The sequence below is a fragment of the Dasypus novemcinctus genome, chromosome 19 (assembly GCF_030445035.2).
Source record: "Dasypus novemcinctus isolate mDasNov1 chromosome 19, mDasNov1.1.hap2, whole genome shotgun sequence".
NCBI lineage: Eukaryota > Metazoa > Chordata > Mammalia > Cingulata > Dasypodidae > Dasypus > Dasypus novemcinctus.
In genome coordinates this window covers 41,714,759-41,737,894 of record NC_080691.1, presented here as the reverse complement: position 1 = coordinate 41,737,894, position 23,136 = coordinate 41,714,759, and the positions used below count along the sequence as shown (strand labels likewise).

The following is a 23,136-nucleotide window of genomic DNA, read 5'->3' as shown; positions in this document are numbered from 1 at the left end:
GATGATCTCAACAAACCAATCACAAGTAAAGAGGTAGAATCAGTCATTAAAAACCTCCCAATTAAGAAGAGCCGAGGGCCAGATGGCTTCACAGTTGAATTCTACAGAACATTCCAGAAAGAACTAACACCAATCCTGCTGAAACTATTCGAAAAAATTGAAACAGAAGGAACATTGCCTAACTCCTTCTATGTTGCCAACATTACCCTAGTACCAAAGCCAAACAAACACACCACAAGAAAGGAAAATTACAGACCAATTTCTCTAATGAACCTAGATGCAAAAATACTTAACAAAATACTTGCTAATCGTATTCAACAACACATTAAATGAATTATACAACATGACCAAGTGGGATTCATTCCAGGTATGCAAGGATGGTTCAACATAAGAAAATCAATCAATGTAATACACCCTATAAACAGATTGAAGGAAAAAAATCACATGATTATATCTATAGATGCAGAAAAAGCATTTGACAAAATACAGCACCCTTTCTTGATAAAAACACTCCAAAAGATCGGAATACAAGGAAATTTTTTGAACATGATAAAGAGTATATATGAAAAACCTACAGCCAACATCATTTACAATGGAGAAATTCTAAAATCCTTCCCTCTAAAGTGAGGAACAAGACAAGGATGTCCACTCTCCCCTTCTATTTAACATTGTCTTAGAAGCACTTGCTCGAGCACTGAGGCAAGAACCAGATAAAAAAGGCATTCAAATTGGAAAGGAAGAAGTCAAAATTTCATTATTTGCAGATGACATGATATCCTATACATAAAAAACCCTGAGAAGTCTACAACAAAGCTTCTAGAACTCATAAATGAGTTTAGTAAAGTCGCAGGTTATAAGATCACTGCGCAAAAATCAGTAGCATTTCTGTACACCAAAAATGAGCAAGATCAGGAGGAAATCAAGAAACAAATACCATTCACAATAGTAAATAAAAAAATCAAATACTTAGGAATAAATTTAACTAAAGATGTAAAATACTTATACACCGAGAACTATATAAGACTGTTCAAGGAAATCAAAGAAGACCTAAATAAATGGAAGAATATTCCCTGTTCATGGATAGGAAAACTAAATATTATTAAGATGTCTATCCTACCAAAACTGATCTACACATTCAATGCAATCCCAATAAAAATCAACACAGCCTTCTTTAAGGAACTAGAAAAACTAACTATGACATTTATTTGGAAAGGAAAGAGGCCCCGAATAGACAAAGACATATTGAAAAAGAAAAACGAAATTGGAGGAATAACACTACCGGACTTCAAAACATACTACAAAGCTACAGTAGTGAAAACATTATGGTATTGGCATAAGGAGAGACACACAGACCAATGGAATCGAATTGAAAGTTCTGATATAGAATCTCATATATATAGCCATATAATATTCGATAAAGCCACCAAACCCTCTCAACTGGGAGAGAATGGCCTATTCAACCCAAATGGTGCCTGGAGAACTGGATATCCATATGTAGAAGAATGAAAGAGGATTACCATCCCACACCTTATACAAAGATCAACTCAAGATGGATCAAAGACCTAAATATAAGAGCCAAGACCATAAAGACCTTGGAAAGCAGTGTAGAGAAACATCTACAAGACCTTGTAATAAGAAATGGCTTCATGAACATCACACCAAAAGCACGAGCAGCAAAAAACAAATAGATAAATGGGACTTCCTCAAAATTAAAGCCTTCTGCACCTCAAAGGAGTTTGTCAAGAAAGTAAAAAGGAATCTAGACAATGAGAGAAAATATTTGGCAACCATATATCCGATAAGAGACTTACAACTTGCATATATAAAGAACTCCTATATCTTGAAAATAAAAAGATAAACAACCTATTTAAAAAATGGGAAAAAGATTTAAACAGCCACTTCTCCAAAGAAGAAATATCAATGGCTAAAATGCACATGAAAAAATGCTCCAAATCTCTGGCTATCAGGGAAATGCAAATCAAAACTACAATGAGATACCATCTTACTCCCATAAGATTGGCAGCTATGAAAAAAACAGAATACAAATGCTGGAGAGGATGTGATGAAATGGAAATACTCATCCACTGCTGGTGGGAATGCAGAAGGATCCAACCATTCTGGAGGACAGTTTGGCGGTTTCTCAAAAAACTAACCATAGATTTGCCATATGACCGAGCAATACCACTGGTGACCCAGCAGAACTGAAAACAAAGTCACAAACCAATATATGCACACCAATGTTGTACGCAGTCTTGGCTCCCTGGTGTGGTGGTTGACCTTCTTCACCTCCATGTTAACTGAGTGGGGTAAGTCCCATAAACCCAAGTGTAGGAGTTGCAAATCTGTTGAGGCTCAGGGCCTGGCTATCACATGGTCAGTCCAGAGATTCAGGCCCCCTGAGTATACATTAAACCCCAGCACCAACTACAGTTCCGGTAAAAGTAACCAGAGAGGCTTGTGGACAAAGATCACATCTGAGCCCAGCTCCATCACACAGAAACACAAACTCCAAAGTAGGGCCAACTGTCATGGCACTGAACTCCATCTGCCATGACCATAGAACCTGTGGGTCTCTGTAGCCCTCAGAAGAACCAATACCTGGGATTATATCTACTTTATCTGTCTCTGGGACTCTGCTCAGGTGTGCACTATGGCAACCCCTCTGATAACCTCCTGGCTCTTTTTGGAGATTCATAGCCATATAAACTTTTGGCCTTAACTAAAGGGGGAAATGGAAATGACAAATGAGTTTATATGGCTATGAGTCTACTCATGAATTCCTTTATCTCCCAGAGTGCCCAGTCGCCCTCCTGGGTCAAGACCTGCTATCTAAACTGCAGGCTCAAATTACCTTTAATGCCACAGGGCAATCCACACTGACACTGGGACCACAGGACCCTCTGAAAATAGCGCTAACCCTTCCTCTGCAGGAGGAATGGAAAATGTTTTGCCTCAGTGAAACTGGCCAATCCATGCCCACACAGCATCCCTTTGAGGATGTGCCTGAAGGATGGGCAGAGGATAACCCAAGGGGGAAGGAACATGACAATCCTCCAGTTTTTATTGCAATGAAGCCCACAGCCAGTCCAGTAAACATGAAGCAATATCCAGTTCCACGTGAAGCATAAGGAAATGTTGAGCTACATATTCAGAGATTACTGAATGAAGGCATATTAAGGCTGTGCCATTCTCTGTGGAACACCCCACTCTTTCCCGTTAAAAAAGCTGATGGGGATTACCGCCCAGTCCAGGATTTATGAGCAGTTAAATTGACAGTAATAAACCTTCATTCTGCAGTTACTAATCCATATACTCTTCTCATCTTAATACCCTCATCAGCAATCTACTTTTCATGCTTAGATCTTAAGGATGCCTTCTTCTGAATTCAGGTAGTACCCCAGAGCCAGCCAATTTTTGCCTTTACATGGGACTATTAAACTCAAGTGAAAAGCAGCAGCTAACATAGATACAATTGCCTCAGGGATTTAAAAATGCACCCACTAGGGAAGTGGACTTGGCCCAGTGGTTAAGGCATCCATCTACCACATGAGAGGTCCGCAGTTCAAACCCTGGGCCTCCTTGACCCATGTGGAGCTGGCCCATGCACAGTGCTGATGTGTGCAAAGAGTGCTGTGCCACACAAGGGTGTTCCTAGCATAGGGGTGTCCCTCGCATAGGGGAGCCCCATGCACAAGGAGTGTCCCATGCCCAAGGAGTGTGCCCCGTAAGGAGAGCCACCCAGCGTGAAGGAAAGTGCACCTGCCTAAGAATGGCACCGCTGACACGGAGAGGTGACACAACAAGATGACACTCAGAAAAAAAGAGACACAGATTCCCGTGCCGCTGACAACAACAGAAGCAGACAAAGAAGAAGACGCAGCAAATTGACACAGAGAACAGACAACTGGGGCAGAGGGTGGGGAGAAGGGGAGATAAATAAATATATAAATAAATCTTTAAAAAAAAAATGCACCCACTATTTTTGGACAAGCCCTGACCAGCAATCTCAAATCCTTTAAACCAGAAAGCCATAACTGTTTTCTCCTCCATTATGTAGATGACCTCATTCTCAGAAGTCCCACCTACCAAGACTGCCCTGGTGGAACCCATGTCCTTTTAAAGCATCTACAGCAAACAGGCTATCGAGTGTCTAAGGAAAAAGCCCAAATCTGTCTACCTCAGGTCAAATATCTAGGTGATAAAATAATGCAGGGGTGCCGTGAATTTGGACTTGAAAGAAAGAAAGTAATCTGTAGTCTCCCTGAGCCCAACACCCACTGGAAGCTGGGAGAGTTCCTTGGGGCAGCTGGATTCTGCCACAATTGGATTCCCAATTTTGGGGTCCTCACGTGCCCTTTATATGAAGCCAAAAAGCGGGGAGATCATGATGCCCTGTTCTGGGAAAGCCCACAGAAAAATGTTTTCACTGGTCTCAAACAAACTCTAATGGAAGCACTGGGCCTCGGACTTGCAGATGTCAGTAAACTGTGCTACCTTTGCATTCATAATCACCAAAGCATTGCAGTGGATTCCTGGCAAAGACCTGTAGTCTATCTATCCAAGCAACTGGACACTGTACACTGTAGCCCAGGGATGGCCATCATGTCTGCAAGTTGTAGCAGCTGCAGCCATGCTTACACTAGAAGCTATAAAATTAACTCTTGGGTAGCCTATAATTGCCCAGGTTCTGCTTGCAGTAATCATAATCTTAGAAGCCAAAGGAACACATTGGCTTACTAACAGCCACCTGGTTAAATATCAAACCCTATTGTGCTAAAATCCACCCGTCCAAATGGAACTTGTAAAAACATTAAATACTGCCACACTCCTACTTGTGGAGCCAGGGGTTCCAGCCCACAACTGCCTGGAAACATTGCAAGAAGTATATTCCAGCCCTCCTGACCTCAAAGACCAGCCACTACCAAATCCCAACATGGAGTTTTTCACGGATGGGAGTAGCTTTATTCAGGGTGGTGACCAGTGTATGGGATACGCTGTAGTAACCTCTGAAACCACAGTAGAGGCCCAGAGTCTCCTGGAGAGCACATCAGCACAAAAAGCCTAAGTCATTGCCCTCACCCAAGCCGTATAACTTGCAACTGGGGCCAAGGTTAACATCTACACAGACTCCAAATATGCCTTCCTTACCCTGCACGTGCATGGAGATTTTTGCAAATAAAAAGGACCCATTAACTCAAGAGGAAAGAGCATTAAATATGGCACACAGATTCAGGAACTACTAGAAGCAGTTTGGGAGCCTGTCAAAGTGGCTGAAATGCACTGCAAGGTACACCAACAAGCCACAGCCCCACTGCCCAGGGAAATTGGAGAGCAGACGCTGAAGCAAAAAGAGTGGCAAGGGAAAGATCCTTATATGAAAACCTGGCCACTACTCTCATTTCTCAACCTCTTAATTATCAGAAACTCCAGTATCCACTGCCTGCTTTTGTTCCCCAGCCCCTGAATCACTGAGAGCCTCAATATACTCAAGCTGAGAGAGAGTGGATACTCTCTGAGGGCAGGACACAAGGAGAAAATGGATGGTGGGCATTGCCCGATCGCAGAACAGTAGTGCCACAAATATTAGCCACAACTGTGTTTTAAGACTACCACGAGAACACACACTTGGGAAAAACCTGTCTTAAAGAAGTGTTAGAAAGATCTTCATCCCAAGTCTAGCCGCTATCACCCATGCTGTATGCCAGTGGTGCATGATATGTGCAAAAAATAACCCTTGCCAGGAGCCCACGGGAGCCCCAGGAGTCCAAAGAATCAGCAGTATGCCTCTTGAAGATCTAGTGGTTGATTTCACTGAAATGCCATGATCCGGAATTTATAAATATCTCCTAGCCCTTTTTTGCACCTTTTCTGGCTGGATGGAAGCCTTTCCCACTTGAACAGAAAAAGCTGAAGAAGTAGCCTAAGTTATCCTCAGGAAAATCATTCCTCAATATGGGCTACCACTCTCAATTGACTCTGAAAATGGACCCGTCTTCATCTCCAAAATCATTCAAAAGATTGCAAAGACACAGCATATTTGATGGAAACTGCACACTGCTTACCATGCCCAAAGTCAGGAAAGTAGAATGAATGAACAGTACAATAAAAACTTATATTGCCAAGATATGTCAAGAAACTGGGCTAACATGGGTGAAAGTACTTCCAAGTGCTCTCCTCCAAGTTTGAGCCAGCCCAAGCCAAAAGCTAAGCCTAACCCCTTAGAAATCCTCTTTGGGATACCCCCCTCCCTTAATCAGAAATAAAGAAGGGGATCTCAGAGAAAGAGGAAACTTATCAATAGCTCAGCAAATGATGAGTTTAGGAACATCCCTACAAAAGCTGCATCACTGGGTCCAAGAAAGGGCCCCCATTGCCTTAAACAGCTCCATATGCCTGTACATGCAGAAGATGTAGTCTGGGTAAAAGATTGGATATCAGCTCCACTAACCCGTCAATGGCAAGGAACCTATCTTGTTATTTTAATCACCCTCAGTGTACGTAAAGTAGCTGAAATCATTCCGTGGATACACCATAGCCAGGTCAAGAGAGCTGACCCAGAGTCCTGGATCTGTATTCCAGATAACCACAATTCAACCAAACTCATCTTGCAAACGAACAAAACACCAAGCCCTGCTCCAGTCACACCCTAGAAGCTGACTGGTCCACGCATGGCCAAATGTTGAGGATGGAACCTCGAGCTCTGCTCCAATCACACCTCAGAAGCTGATTGGTCTATGCACAGCTGAAGAATAGGAATCCAGTTTAATCCCAGTTACAATGCCCCTTCCGTTATTCTCCTTATTCCTAGCCCTGACCTTCCCCTGGTCTCAGGTTGGCACCACAGAGTGTGATCCATGTATCCAAAAGGTGTGAACAGGGGCCCATGTCAATACCACATTAATATATCATAGCCATTACACCTGCAAGAGCCAGATAACCACCTGCCAGTTTCAGGGAATCTTCAATAGCGTCTGTAATACATCTGGCCAAATAACCTGCTATGACCCCAAACCCCCAACAGTCTCCCGAAAATGGGAAATAAAGGTGCTTAATCAAAATGGGGAACGACTTAGCTCTAACCCAGTCACTTGTCAGAACCAACGAGTGACCCTCCTATTTTATGCATGTCAGGTTATAGACTATGGGATACCATGGAATGCCAGTTGTGGAGGGCTCAGCTGGGAGCAGAAATATATTCATAACAATGAGTATATGTGTGCTCCAGAAATGAAAAGTTCAGCCCAAGTTGGGGGGGCTTCTGGTGTAAATACATAGGTACATACTACTACCCCTACTGGTCCTGTGTCACCTGGACAACCTGGAACACAGACACAACAGTCAACCTCACCAAAGGAATGGTCCCAGCTAACTCTTGATGCAGTCATTGTAACCCCTTAAACCTCACCATCCTTAAACCTGAATCCTGCAAGACTCAGGAAGTCCAAATGAGCCTCCACATTGATGGTAGAGGAATAGACCCAGGAGCCTAAATCTGGGTTGGGTATCAGGAAAACCCATTCACAAGTAAAGCCAACTCTGTGTTCCACTCTTTCTATGAAGAAATGGAAAAGCCCTTTTCCATTCCACAAGCAAAAAAGCACCTCTTCATAAACCTAGCTGAAGTAGTAGGGACAGCCTTAAATGTCTCCTCATGCTATGTATGTGGAGGTAATAATATGGGAGACCAATGGCCCTAGGAAACTAGAAAATACAATTACAGCCAGCCGTATAATGAAACTGGCCTTCCCACTGTCCCCCAAGATAGTTTGTGGCCCTTGCAAACTTGTCATAGGAAAATATTGTGCTTCAAGGGCATGCCTAATTCCTCTGTATCTGTTGGAAACCTAACATGTACAGGGGGAAAATTCCAAAATTATACCACCAATACAACAGAGCTTTGGGGAACATGGAATGAATCTGACCTCATTCTCGTAAATCATACTTTCCCCAAATTAATCATAGTGTGGAACTCCACTGCAAAAGGCCCCTATACTGCCCCCAAACTGTCTGTACTGGATTTGTGGGAAAGTTGCATTCCAAGAACTTCCCCAAAACTGGTGTGGTACTTGTATGCTTGGTAAAATAACACCCTCCTTCTTCCTCATTCCCTTAACAGAAGGGAAAGAGCTAAACCAGCCAGTATACCAAAACATAAGCGAAGAAAGGGCTCTTGTTACCTGGGGAGGTGAAGAATGGCCCCCTGAGTGTATAATCCAGTACTACGGACCAGCAACTTGGGCAGAGGATGGCATGTGGGGTTATTGAACCCCTATCTATATGCTAACCTGAATCATCCACCTACAAGTTGTGGTAGAGATAATAACTAATGAAACTACCCATGCACTAAACTTCCTAGTCCAACAGTGAAGTAAATTCAGGAATGCTATCTATCAAATCCTTCTAAGCCTAGACCATCCCCTGGCAGCTAAAGGGGGAGTTTGTGGAAAATTCAATCTCTCTAACTGCTGCCTTGAGTTAGATAGCACTGGAAAGGTTATTTATGAAATTACAAGCAAAATGGCAAAAAATTGCTCATGTTCTAGCGCAAACCTGGAATGATTGGAATTTAAGTAATCACTTTGGAAGCTGGCAGTCAACAGTAAACAATCTGAAGCTTCTACTGGGAATAATTACCTTCCTCATAGGAGGATGCACCATACTTCCTTGCCTCCTCCCTTTCATTGTAAACAGAATGCACAACCTAAAAAATGGTGTAGTAAAAAAGCAGACACCTGCCCATCTCATGGCTCTATATACATACCAGTCAGTCCTGAGAGACTCTGACAATAGTGATGCTGAAGTTTAATACCCTTAAGCAGGCAACAAGGGGGGGAATAATATAGCCTGTGCATAAATCCAAACTTATTTTATATCCAAATATGTCTAGAAAGCCAATTGAGAAGTGTAAACTCAATAGGCTTTGCATATTCAGGGAGGATGCATGCCAAATGTGTCAAGGCTGGTTGGAATGTGGGGGGTTCGTGCTAAAAGTCTACCTGGAATGTGGGGGATATAAGTTAAGTCAAGTTTACCTGGAATGTGGGGGATATAAGTTAAGTCAAGTTACCAGATGCTGATGGTGACTGAATCAACTCTGACTGGGCCCAGAACCCTAGAAGTTGGGGAGATAAAGAAAGGGTGACTCTCAATTCTAGAGACAAGAGGAGAAAGCAGGACCTTATCCAGCTCCCCACTGCCCCTTCCACTGTCCTCTCATCAAGTCACCTGCACAAAGAGGCAGGATGGTGATGAGGAGAAGATACAGGGCCTTGGTGGAGATTTTCCCCAAGTTGTGCCTTTTGGAGCCCCACAGCTGAGGTGCAGCTTCCTCAAACTCCCTCACAGCCCTTCTTCATACTCTGAGAGAAGGGAGGGTTCATCCATGTATATGGGTTGCCCCCTGACCAAAATTTTGTTCCCCACACTGGGTGCTGGGTTAGGAACCTTATTTGGAAGATGGCCAGGGGAATGGTGCAGGGAGGTGGGAACTGTGTGGGGCTCTAAGTGCCGGCATAGTTCTGAACTGTGGTTTCATGAGGCCTGAGCACAGGACACCTGTTAGTGCAAGGGCTGCTCCAGCTCTGATCACCCCAGGCCCCTCAGAAAAACACCCAAGCACCCCACTGTGGCCATAAACTTGGGCAATTTTGAGTGCCCTGGAGACCTGAGCCCATCAGAGGCAGCTCCTGCCTTTCCACTACTCTGTGCCCTGCCCCCTGCCCTAGGTCCTAGAAAGGGGGCCTTGATGTGGACTGTTCTTGCCCTCAGGGCATCGTATTCTCTACTGGGGCTCCTTAGGGTGAATCGGCCCAAGGGCTCCTATGACTGTTCATTGGATCACAAGGGATCTATTGACTCTCACGCAAGTTCCTCTTAGATCAGAATTGAACCCCAGGTAACAATCAGCCCCTTGGACATACTTCCCACTGTACTGGGAGTCTGTTCTTTCCTTTCAGGTGATTCCTGCCTGGTGGGCCTGAACTCTCACTCATCTGTGCTGCCCCCTCAGTGCTAGGGACAGGGATTCTTCTATGAAGGCAAGGTATTGGGCGAAGGAGGTGCTGAGTTACTTTCTCAGAGAGGTTATGCACTGTGGATATTTCCTGTCAGTATTTCCACATGCTTAACAACAACTGGCGTCCCTACACTGTGATCTAGTGAGTCAATGCCAGGACTATTCTCCAAGCATATAGAGAAAAAGTAATTAAACTTCTCTGGAATGTATTCCACTTTATGCCTACACACTCCTAGTATATTTACAATTACAATTATTATCATCATCATCATTATTAGTGAAGGAAGGGTCCTATGGAAAAAAAAAAACACTAAAATGCTACATGTTATGAAATACTACTTTGCAACACCATGAAAGAATTTCATAAAAGTATCCTAACTGAAAGTCACTCGACAAAATGGAGTATATGTCTTTTGAATTCATTTATATGTTCTAGAAACAGCTCATCAAGGCTCAGTGATATAAATCTTCTCCATAGTTGCCTGGGGATGGTGTTCAGGGAGAGGCCAGAGGGAGGGATGACCCAGGGGTCTGAGGAGTCTTTGGGGTGGGGGATGTGCTCCTCAGGGTCATCATACTCATGAGGACAAGGAGAGCAGATGAATTAAAATATGGCTCATCATTAAATTTATTTATTTATTTTTTAGTTTGTAAAATAATTTTTATTTTCATTTATTTTTTATAAACGGGCATTAATACTCAACATATATTTATATCATAAAATCATGCAATTTAGTGAAAAGGCATCTAAAGCACATGAGCAGCAGAAATTGCTTATTAACTACTAATCATTTTATGAAGCCATATCATCTATATAAAAATAATAAAGAGAATAGACTTAATTAGAGCTAATAAATGAAGAGCATAATTATAAATAAATATCAGATTTTAAACAGGAAATCTGCAAAAGCTTTACTACAAAAGGATTTTCACTCAAAGAAGACAAAACTACATAGTAATCCCAAACTTGGAGAATAGTAAGTTAATAGATAAATTTTCTCTCTTAGTTGAGTCTTCAGTAACATCATCTCTTGATGAAACATAAAGTTACTATTGTACATTTTAAAAGGATTAGTTCATTTATGTTTCTTCTCATTTTACTTCCTCCTCTACATTTATAATATTGGCAGCAGCAGTATTACATGGATTGTCTAAAATGTCTTTGTTTAATCCATCTGACCCCTCACTTTGGTCTTCACCTGTATTAACTTCTTCACTTGTATGGGCTGTTGGTATATTCACTAACAAATCATTTCCTTGGGACTGACTATTATTCAGTAGATTTGCCTGCCTTCTTTCCAAGGCTAGTTGTTTATTTCTCTCAATTCTTTGTTGTTGCTCTTCTGTCAGGCTTCTACTTGACTGAGAAGCAAACCTTTCACTTTCAGCTGAGTTTGTCAAAATGGCATCAAATTCAGTAGCCATTACGTCATGGTCATTACTTTCCCCTACTTCATCATTATTGCTAATAAAATCATCATGTAAAACTGGGAGATCAAGTCGAATTCGTTTTAAACAAGTCTGAACCTCCTTTTTATTTCCCAGGTATTCAACTCTGTTAATAAAATCCTCAAATTGCAGTTTAGGGAATAGTCTATGTGCCCAATGCTCCATGTGTCTGATGAGTGTCTTTAAGTCTTCAGCCTCATGACTCCTACCTTTGAATTTTGCTTTATCAAACACATGCCTTAAGGCTGGAAGCCCTCTCTCTGAAATTAATCTCTGAGCATCCAATTTGGGTATATTCCTTTTAACAGTTCTCTTCGGAGGTACAGGAACAGGTGCTCCCCTCCCTGACTCATCATCAGGTTCAGCACCTTCACCATCTTCTCTCTCTGGAGGGGCTGGAGGTGGAAAAGGAGGAAAAGTTTCATCTTCTACATGCTCATAATCTTGCAGGTCAATCAAGCTGTTCTCCTGTGGTTCCAGCATCTTGTTCTCTTTAGCCTCACTTTACACCACTCTCCATGCTCTTTTTCCTCTGTCCATGTTGACTTTCTTATAGTTCCTTACCCAGACTGCCTCATCATTAAATTTAAACAGTGCATGTTTGGCGCATGTCAATTGTACCTCAAGAGGAAGAGTTATTTAAAAGAAGACTAAGCTGGGACAATGGCAATAAAATCAACAAGCGGGCATTACATCAGAGGACTAATCTGGGCTTGACAAAGCTCTGGAAACTTCAACAAATAGGGAAATGACTGATGATGAGGATGCAGGATTCCCTGGTCAGAGGTTGGGTCAGGGATGGTCACAGCTCAACCTGCCACTCCAGATTCTAAATTCAGCACCAAGGGTCTGTGCCCTGTGCTGACTCCTTGGAAACCTTTGCCTAGGAAAGGGCTTCTGAGAGTGACTTTGAGGATGGAAGGGAAAGGAGTTTCAATCCCAAGGTGATGACTGTAGATGAGCCAGGACCCAGGGCTGCAGCAGCAGAGATGAGGAGGAGCCCCAGAGGGAGCTGAGCAGGCAGCTGTGGGGGGTGCACCCTCCTGGCAGATGAGAGGAGGGTTCTTGTCTCACTTCCCCATAGGCCTGGGGCACTGTGCGAGCACTGAGGCTGTTGTCATAGGAGTGGCAGTAATAAACAGCCTCGTCCTCAGGCTGGAGTGCAGTGATGGTCAGGGAGCCTGAGGTGCCAGATTTGGAGCCAGCAAACCGATCAGGGACACCAGAGGGTCGACTGCTATTCTCATAGATGAGGAGTTTGGGGGCTGATCCTGGGAGCTGCTGGTACCAGTGCACATAATTGCCTCCACCGATGTTGGTGCTGCTTCCAGAGCAGGAGATGGTGACCTTCTGGCCCAGAGCCCCAGACACTGAGGGCACCTGGGTCAGCACTGACTGAGCCCAGGACCCTGGAAAAGGAGACACAGAGAATGTAATTCTGGGTTCTAGAAACAGGAGGGAAAAACAGAACCCCCTGTGGCTCACCACAGAATTTCCCTGGCCCCACATCCACTCACCTGTGCAGTGAGCAAGGAAGATGAGGAGGAGAGGGGACATGTCCATGGTGGTGATTTCCCCTGAGTCCTGCCTTCTGAGGCCCCATAGCTGAGGGGGAGCTCCCTCACAGTCTCTCCCAGGCCCTCTTCATACTCTGAGAGAAGGGCAGGTTCATTTATGCAAATAAGATCCCCCAGCTTTCTCATCCCCACCCTGGGCCCTGGTCAAGCTCCTCTGGGTGAGGAGAGGCAGGGCTGTGTGGTTGGTGGGGGGGGTCCCAGCTGCAGCTCATGAGCCCTATCAGAGGGCACCAGGCAGTGCAGGAGGCTGCTGCCAGCTCTGTTCACCCCCAGGACCCTCAGAAATGTCCTGAGCACCCCCTGGTGACCTGACCCAACACAGCCAGGTGTGACCTAGAGACCTGAGCACATAGGGGCAGTTCCTGCCTTTCTACAGCTATTCTCACTACCCCTGAATTAAGGAAAGTCCAAGAATGACTTTATGTGGCCTCCCAGTCCCTCAGTGGATCTTTGTTTTCTTCTCAGGCTCCTCAGGAATGAATATGCCCCATTTCTCCACCCGAGAAATGGTTCAGGAAGGAGCCCTTGTCTTTTTACCAGTTCCACTTACATCACATTAGTGCAGAGCAAGGACAGGCCCACTGGTTTCTCATCGGGTGAGGGGAGGGGGGTGAGGTCTCCTACTTCTGCAGACCCCCCAGTGCTAGGAGACAGGGGCTTTTCTCTCTGGGACAGTGAGGTTCTGCATAAGGAGCCACCGTGTACATTTCCAGAGGGTTTTGCATTGTGAATCTTTGTGACATGCCAATTTTCTACATAATTGGAAACAACAGGCTTCCTTATCCTTGGGTCAAGTTCACTGCCAGGAACTGCTTCTTGAAGCACAAGAACCCAGTCTCCAGCAGCCCTGCCAAATGTCAGATTTGAAGCATTTTATTGTAGATTGAAAGGGGCAAATTGCCTGAGCAAACAAGGATGAAATGATTGAAAACTTTTAAATTGTTTCAACCTCTGCCTGCTCCCAGTTGGGCCAGACACAGGGGAAGTTGTCGGTATGGCTCAGCCTTAGGTAGGGCTTTAAGAGAAAAAATAGAGGGTTGATTCATACTCAAGAAGTCTATGTGGAATTTTAAAATTAGAGAATTTACTATGTTCTTATCTGAAATGTCATCCAGTATATAATTTTTTTTCAAAATTTTCAAATTTCAGCCAAAATATAATGAAAGGTATTCAAACCAGAAAATTAAACAAACATTTGTATTAATATATGACGAGAACATTTCTGGAAGTGTCCACACCAGGCTCTTAAGACTCTTAAGATTTTACCTTGAAATTTCCTGTGAGAAGAACAGCAGGATTGCCTGTTTGAAGTTGAGAAGGATGAGTGTGTTACATGAGATTGCCTTACATTGGGATTTTAAATACACTCATTTCCTTGTGTTGGTTAGTGTTATCTAATATAGTCATTTAAATATAATCAGTACATATATTTAATTAAAAGAAAAAAGTTGATATAATTTAAGGTTTATTTTGTTTTGTTTTTGTTTTGTTTTTTTTAACCTGAACAGCTTTTTATTTGCAGAAATGAAACAATGAGTTATCAAGTTACTTTGGAAAGGTAAGGGGCTCTGAAGAGGCACTAATGTCTATTTCTTTTACACTTTTTTTATTAAAGTTAATAGAGCACAAAGAATGTTACATTATAAAACATTAAAAAAAAGAGGTTCCCATATACCCCACTGCCCAACTCCCCACCGCATAATTTTTGTAAATTGTAATTTTTGCAGATACATACATCACAAAAAGTATTACATTAAAAAATATGAGGTTCCCCTAAACCCCCCACCCCCTCACCCCACTCCTCCCACACCAACAACCTCCTACACCATTGTGGCACACTCATCACACTCGGTTAAGTTTATATTTTAAGGGTACTATTATTTTAACTTTCTTATCTTTGTAATCCATGTCACTTTTTTTCTTTTTTAAATATAGGCATTTGTAAATATCTATTGTGTTAAGCACACAGCAGGTTTTTTATGAATTTCTATCATCAGAAAGTATATTACAGAAACTTGCTTTATCACAAATTTGTTTGTGTGTTCATTGGATTCCTCCAAGATGATGCAAAATTTTGAGATTTAATTATGTTTTCCAGTTTCTTCCCATTTTACGGGACAAACATTTACCACTCAAGCCCTTAAAGGCAGCTCCACTGCACAGGGAGGCCTGGGTTGGCCATGAGTCCTGGGTTTGGCCCCTGGCAGGAAACAGCTGCTGTAACCTCTTCCACAGACCAGTGAGCCAGTGTTCACAGCCAAATAAAGTTAAATCCCTTGAGTTCCATGGAGCCTCTGAGAAGATCCACAGAGTTCCCTGCTGGTTGCCTTAGGAAGAGTGTGTGATCTCCACTGACTCATTTATCAAATGAGTATTGTTTATTGTTTTTCAAACTTTTCACTCTATTTCCCAGGTCAAAACACATTCATTACTTGTGTCATCTTTGCTAGTTCCTACTTGTATTTCTTTCCAAAATTATGTTGAAAAACTTTCCCACATCCATATTTCAATTTCAGAGATTAATTTTCTTGCTATTTTACATGTGTTTTTAAGGACTAAAGAGTTTATGCACATGACAACCTGACTTTGTTGAAGTTCTTTAATTTTTGAATCTCCATTGGAGCAAACAGCTGTTAAGGGTGAGAATCATTTGAATAATTTACTTTGGAAATTTTTGAAAGAATAATAGACACATAATCAAAGAGTGATAACCAGGAAAACATCAGACTCTAGCGTGCTATGACTCACATGGAAATTGGGGAGCATTTCAATGCTGAGAAATGTGAACTCTCTTTATCCTAAATCTAGGTGATAGTTTCATCTAAAGCTGCTTGTGTGTAGAAGATTCCAGATTGTAGGATGAGCCTCGCAATGATGAGAAGATGATGCGCCTGTCTTGAGCTTTAAGTAGACCTGCTGTAGGTGAACTTTGAAATGTTCCTGCACCATTTGCTCTGCCCTCTTCTGATCAGTTTGTGCCCCTTGGTAAGACTCAGCAGCATAGCTAAGCCTGCTGTGCTGTGATCTAACAGAGCAGGGGTGTCTGCATCTACACTGCATGGAAAAACAAAGATGAAACCTCAGGGCATGCACAGAACACCCTTGAACTCCTGTGCCAAGATGCTTCAGGCTCCAGGCTTCTCTCTGCTGCCTTGAGTCTGATCAGGCCATAGCTTAACTTTCTTTCCTCCTCTGATGCTGAGAATCTGTGTTCTTTCTATATCAAAAGTCAGCGAAGTTAAGAGATGGGGACTAGCTCTATCCTGGCCTATAGTGAGTTACACAGAGTGAGGATTATTGGGAGATTACTATAATTGGATCATTTGCTGGATTCACTGGAAAGTGAGAAGAGCCCCAGAAAGGAGAAAGAGATGATACATGACTCCACATGTCCTTTCTTTGTCAAGCCACAAGTATGGCAACCAGGACAAGCAAGGTATGGGGCCCTCAGGGGCTTCTCCATATTTAGTGTCTCCACCTCATTCCTGGGGCAGGGGACTGTGGCCAAGTGCCTGTCCCTCTCAGAATGAACTGTTCCCCCCTTAGTGGAATTCTAAATGGGTCTCCAGGCACCTGGTCCAGTGAAGAGCAGACAACGGACTTGGACAATAGTGGCCTGTCTCTTTTCACCAACAAGGTCTGGGAGATTAACGAGTTCAGGCAGGTGCTAAGCAAGATTCCTGACAAATTCAATAATGGCCAGGAAAATTCATTTGGGTACCAGTATGTTCCATATCCATTATCTTCACTCTTTTTATCACTGCTAAACCAAAGCAGCTGCACAGACTTGAGCTAACTACTTGGTCAGGCTTTGGAGGAGGCTGAGTTACAGACTCTTTGAGTGATTGACTGAAAATTTGGCCCCACCTGTGCCTAGTCCTCAAGCTTGCCCTTAGCCTAAGCCTATCTCTAAATAACCTGCAGCTGCTGTCTCAGGCTCTCAATAAAAAGAGGCTTGGATGTGAATGATATATTTTCTACAAATGATGTACAGATATTGAAACAGAGCTAACAATCATGGTTCCATTATGGTTTACATTATGGTTTATATTTTAGACTGTATGATATATAAATTTTTGGTTATATTATGATTCACATTATGGTTTACATTTTAGACTATACACCTTTATAAATGTTGGTGATATTTAAAATGGCCTGTATCCATCACGGCAGGATCATGCAAAACACATCCATTGCCCCACAGCTACACCCTCTTCCAACAATTCTATTCCTCTCTCCCCTCCCTTAGGGTCCACAGTGACAACAAAGTTTCACTGGTTGAAGGACAAGATTCATAGATACTTGCAACAATGCTGGGGGATGACACACTAGTCTGGCATCTCCCATTGGGAGTCACCATGCACTTAAGAGATACCCACCCTTCTGTTTGAGAACTACAGGCCTCCCCAGGATGGGGGTTTAACAACTTCCTGCTCATTGTATGGGTCTCCACCCACTGATATAACACATTAGGATATGATGAGCATTCACACTTCCCCTCGAATCTTACCCCAGGTGCATCCTGTGCCATGTGCCCCCAATCAAACAATTTAAACCAGTAAATTTCCCTTATTATATTTTCCAAAGAGTTTTCTCAACATAATACTTTTAACCACATACCCTTTACTGCACAATGACTTAACTCTACTTTGTCATAGATTTTGCCCATGTAGGCATTGGCTCACAATCTGGCTCTCCACCCTATTTCCTGTAGGTCCATCTTCCAGTCTCTAGCTCCTGAAGAAGCTTGATAATTTAAATTCGTATCAGAGAGGTCATGTAGTATTTGTGCTTCAATGCCTGGCTTGCTTCACTCAACATAAGGTCCTCAAGATTCATCCATGTTATCCCAAGTGTTTGTACTATATTCCTTCTTATAGCTGAGTAATATTCCATTGTATGTATATACCACATTTTGTTTATATATTCTTCTGCTGATGGGCATTTAGGTTGATTGCAACTTTTGGCAAAAGTAAATAATGCCACTATAACTTCCATATCTAAACGATCATTACTGGGGAAGGGGGAAAAGGGTTTGATGATAGTATATGGGAGTTCCCTATATATTATATGTGACTTTACTGTGACCTAAAACATTTTTTATTACATAATTTAAAAAGAGGCTATAGACACTGAGGAAGAAATGGAAGAGATTGCCTTGCTACTGTACATACAGGGAAACACCTAATACAGTGATAAAAGGGAAAGGTCAAAAAATTTTATGATTTTTTCATGGTCTTAATGCCCCAGTTTATTTTTTACTTAACTTTAGATTTTCTAAATTGTTATGTATTCTGTTTTAATCTTTAAACCTATCATTACTATTTCATTTCCCTGTTAATTGAATTTGACAGTATATTAGACTTCATTTTTGAAGAAGGTTTGAATCTCAGACATGTTCAACCATGGCAGGGGAGGAGCAATGATGTGGGGTGTCATTGATGGGGGATGCATGTGTGGGAGGGAACTCTCCAGGGCATGCATTTAGGTTATATAGATATGTTCATATATTCACTGGGTATTGACATCGATGGTAGAGTATCACATGGCAACTGAGAGAGTGCTGATTTCCTATTCCAGGGAACTCTGCTGCACTTGCCAGTGGGAGCTGCAACTATTCCCCAAGTACAAGGGCAAAGATGAGAAATAAAGGAAGGTCCAATAATGGGCCCTTGATATGAGGACTATGATTATGAGGCTGTGTGCTTGAAATTTCAACTTGACCTAGAGCTGCAGGGTGTCTAACAGTTACCTCCTGAGGACCTCCATGTTTCTCAAATGTGGGTACTCTCTAAGCCAAACTCAGCATGTAAATGCATTACCTTCCCTCCAGCATGGGACAATACTCCCAGGGATGAGCCTCCCTGGCACTGGGGGATTACTCCTGAGCACCAACTGGTAATTCAAATAGAAAAAGACCTTGAATAAAAGAGGGAAATGGTAAAGACAAATAAATTTATATGAATAAGAGACTTCAAAATGAAAGGAAGTTATCAGAGGGGCTGCCCTTATGGACATCTTTGCAGAATCCAGAAATAGCAAAATTAGATACAAACTGAGATAGTGGTGTTCCCGAGGGCTACAGAGACACCCAGACCCTATGGTCCTGACAGATGGCTTTGGAGTTCCATGACTTGCCAGCGGGCCCTACTTTGGAATTTGTGCTCTGAGTGTGATGGAGTTGGACTCAGATGTGACTTCTCTACACATGCCTCTTCTGTCACTTTTACTGATCCTGTGGGTGGTGCTGGGGTTTATGTATGCCCAGGAGACTTGAATCTCTGGATTCTCTATATACCAGCTAGGCCCTGAGCCTCAGCAGAGTTGCAAAACCTACTCTCTTGTTTGTTGGACTTACACAGGTCAGCTAATAGGGAGGTGATGATGATCAACCACCACACCAGGGAACCAAGAGAGTCTGCAGCCACAAGCAGGAGAATTATATCCATTAGTCATGTGGAATCTAAGCCCCATCTTGATTTGGAGGTGTAGTGGACATAGCCATCCACAGGATCCCCAGGATGGGGAATAAAATATGGATTAGAGTCTTCTCAGCATCTGTGAGAAACAAAAACTGCTCCCACTTCCATCATCTGCAGCAGAGTAATAATCAGACTCATCCTCCTGCAAGAGCCCAGAGATGAGCAAAAAGCCTCCATTTCTTGAGGCTTCTTTGGATCCAGAAACTGGACTGGGGACCCCGACTCCCAGCTGTAAGTCTGAGTCTGAGTAGTAGTAGAGGAAAAACTTAGGAGCAATCCTGGGCTTCTGCTGATACAGTATATATATCAATAGCCACTGATATTGAAGGCACTAATCAAGGTACAAGGGAGTCTGGCCATTGTTCCCAGAGATGCAGAGTGGTAGGGCAGCTGCGTCATCACAGGCTGCAGACACAGGCAGGGATGGGTGCTGGAACAAGGGCCAGTTCTAAACTGCTTGGAGTTGTAAGTCAGTGGTGCTGACTCAAGCTGGGATATCTTCCCTGGATCCCCAAATCCTGTCACTACCTGAACAGTGAAAGAAGAGCATGAGGAGAAGAGGTGTCCAGACCACAGACCAGCATAGAATTGGCATATTCTGGGAATAAGATGCACCATGAAAATTTCAAAATTCAGCAAAAGACCCAGAACTTTTGCATTGCTTTAATTTTCAATAGTGAATAAATTCTATTTAGTGCTTTTGGAAAACCTATTTCTTCCAACCAGCTTAATAGTTACCATTACACAAATGCACAATTTGCTTATTTTATGAAATCATCCTTTTACTTTCCTTAAGGAGTTAAGTAATCTTTTAGTTTGTTGTAATTTCTTGTCAAGGTTTTGTCAAAGTAATTAAAGAATCTGTTCATCTAAAATTACAGATTGTTTTACATCTGTATTTTCTTGCTCATTGTTTTCAAATTAGCATCAAGTTAAGTTTGTTGTTTTAATGTCCTGAAATCTGCAGATGTGCTTTAATACCTGAGCAAGTAAAATAGAAAAAGTGCCACCAGTCACTCTACCCACAAGCACAGTTGCTATAAATGTGGAAATGGCCCCAAGTCTAGAGTCCTGAGTTCCCTTAGTAAAGAGTCCAGGGCCAGCCTCACCCTCTTCCCTCAGGCATCCTCTATTTCTCCATTAGGACAGGCAGGTCCCTCATCCTCAGCTCACATCCTTTAGTAGCTCCTCATCACACTTAGAGAAAAACCCAAACCTCTTGGTAGCATCTGACCTGCCTTTCGTTGTCTAGCCCCCCACCCCCACCCCACACACACACACAGGCAACCTCACAGTGCCCTCCCCTTCCTCTCAGCCTCCATCCAAACCCATGGCCTTGTCCTTGGAATCCTTGAGCAATTTTCCTTCCAAGGTCTCCACGCCAGCCTCTCCTCTGTCTGTTGGGATTTGAGGAGCATCTACTTGAATTCATGATATCTGTGTCCACTTTGGCATCATAAAGCATCTGTTAAAAGCAGGTCATTTGCCTGTTGTCAAAGATAGGGTCAGCAATTTTGGAAATATTTTTTATTTTGGAAAATTTATGCTACAAAAATACAGAGAATACTTCATTGTAACACTTGCAGTTGGACCACCTTCATTATGAATCTTCTTTCAGAAATTATATTGCAGGTTACCTGGGGTAGGGGTGTGGGTGAAGAATGGGGAATTGATGATAAATGAGTAGGCAGTTTCTGTTTAGGGTGATGGAGAAGATTTTGTAATGGATGGTGCTAATGGTAACATAACATTCACAAGGTAATGAAAACCATTGAATTTTATATTTGAAAGTGATTAAAATGGGAAATTGTATGTGGTCTATATGTTACCACAACAAAAACTTAAATAATATATATGACTCTTCTATTTAATCTTTCATTCATCCACAGCCCTCAAACTACATTCTCTCTAAATGGCTTTAGAAAAATTCTTAGACAAGATATCATTTGATCAGTATACAATTGACAATGGAAATACTTAATGTGCCCAGATTCTTCGTCTTTAAACCACTGGATTCCAACAACTCTCCAATAAACTGTTTTGTGTTTTAATCTCTCCAGTGTTTAGTTCATGTCTGGGTCAATTGAAAATTAAGGCAATCATGTTGAATCATAAATTTTGCAGTAGGTTAGTTCTTGCCATGATATATTGTATAAGAATTAAATTGAGACTGACTCATAAATTCCCAGACAATCATTTATTGGCTTGCTAAATCCATTAATCCCACTGCAGACACTTGTCTTGTGGAGACATAGATTGTACACAGTATTTCATTCTTACCTAAAGATTCTTTGCACCAGGCCATTGGTGGAGAACACAGAGACTCCTCTCATACTCAGTAATGAGGGACCCAAATTCCTGGGCTGGTGGTGGATCTCCAGGCAGGGTCAGGAGATCCTCTCAAACTGCCAAACTGTTGATCAAGCCCATGGGAAGGAGGGAGGCACAGAGCTCAGCAGCTGGGGTTGTTCGGTCTCACTTCTCCTCTGCCTGTGTCACTGTGGTTTACATGAATCTCCTGTCACTGCCATGGTTTACCCCACAGTGATAGTCCACTTCAACGTCGGTCTGAATGTTTCTGGATGATCAGGAACTGATCCAGGTCAGAACCAGAGCCTGAGAAGAAGTCACGGATCCCATTGCCCCAGGACCCATCAATCCCACTACTGCCCATATGCATCATGAACTGGGGGCTCCTTACCAGGCTACTACTGGAACCAGTCAACATTGTAGCAATGTAGCCACTGCTCAGGGTGCAGTTGAATTTTTCAGGTTGTCTAGGAGGGTAGAAGTAGAGAGCACCTGCATCAGCCAAGGCTGGGAGAGGCACCTGCAAACACAGAAGCTCATGAGGGCTCCAGTTGGGAGGCAGGTGCAGAGGTGTTGGAAGAAAGGTTAGAGATGGAATGCCAAAAGGGGTTGGTCCATTTGTGGTCTATGACAGCTGCCCACCCCTGGCCTGTGATAACAGTGGGGAGGGAGAGGAGGAGAGGAACCCAGGCCATGGTGGAGATGCCCAGAGCTCTGAGATTGTGCTCTTGAAGCTAAGGCTGAGATCCTAAGACTCATATCCTCTTCTTTTTTTTTTTTAATTTATTTCTCTCTCCTTCTCCCCCGCCCCAGTTGTCTGCTCTCTGTGTCCATTCACTGTGTGTTCCTCTGTGACCACTTCTATCCTTATCAGCAGCACCTGGAATCTCTGTTTCTTTTTGTTGCATCATCTTGTTGTGTCAACTCTCCATGTGTGTAGCACCATGCATGGGCAAGCTGCACTTTCTTTTCACGCTAGGCAGCTCTCCTTACAGGGCGCACTTTTTGCGTGCAGGGCTCCCCTACACTGGGGAAACACCTGCGTGGCAGGGCACTCCTTGTGTGCATCAGCACTGCACATGGGCCAGCTCTACACAGGTAAAGGAGGCCTGGGGTTTGAACCACAGACCTCCCATGTGGTAAGCAGGCGACCTATCCATTGGGCCAAGTCCACTTCCTCATATTCTCTTCTGAGTCCTGGGCTGACTCAGGCACTTCAGGCAAATCAGCTCCTAGGCACGGTCCTCTGTCAGTGGGAGAATATCAGCTCCAGCCTTTAGGAATCCAGGATGTGTGTTTGCCA

The 23,136-nt window shown here is 43.0% G+C and overlaps 1 pseudogene and 1 gene segment (V, D, J or C); both read right to left on the bottom strand.

The window, feature by feature from the left end:
- Nucleotides 1–11,107: 11,107 nt before the first annotated feature.
- Nucleotides 11,108–12,018, bottom strand: LOC101412782 (TIMELESS-interacting protein pseudogene; annotated as a pseudogene).
- A 379-nt stretch (nt 12,019–12,397) lies between these two features.
- On the bottom strand, nt 12,398–13,052 carry LOC101414510 (immunoglobulin lambda variable 1-40-like). The segment is given in 2 exon segments: nt 12,398–12,873; nt 12,982–13,052. Coding segments are annotated over 2 exon segments (522 nt in total).
- Between the last annotated feature and the right edge of the window lie 10,084 nt (nt 13,053–23,136).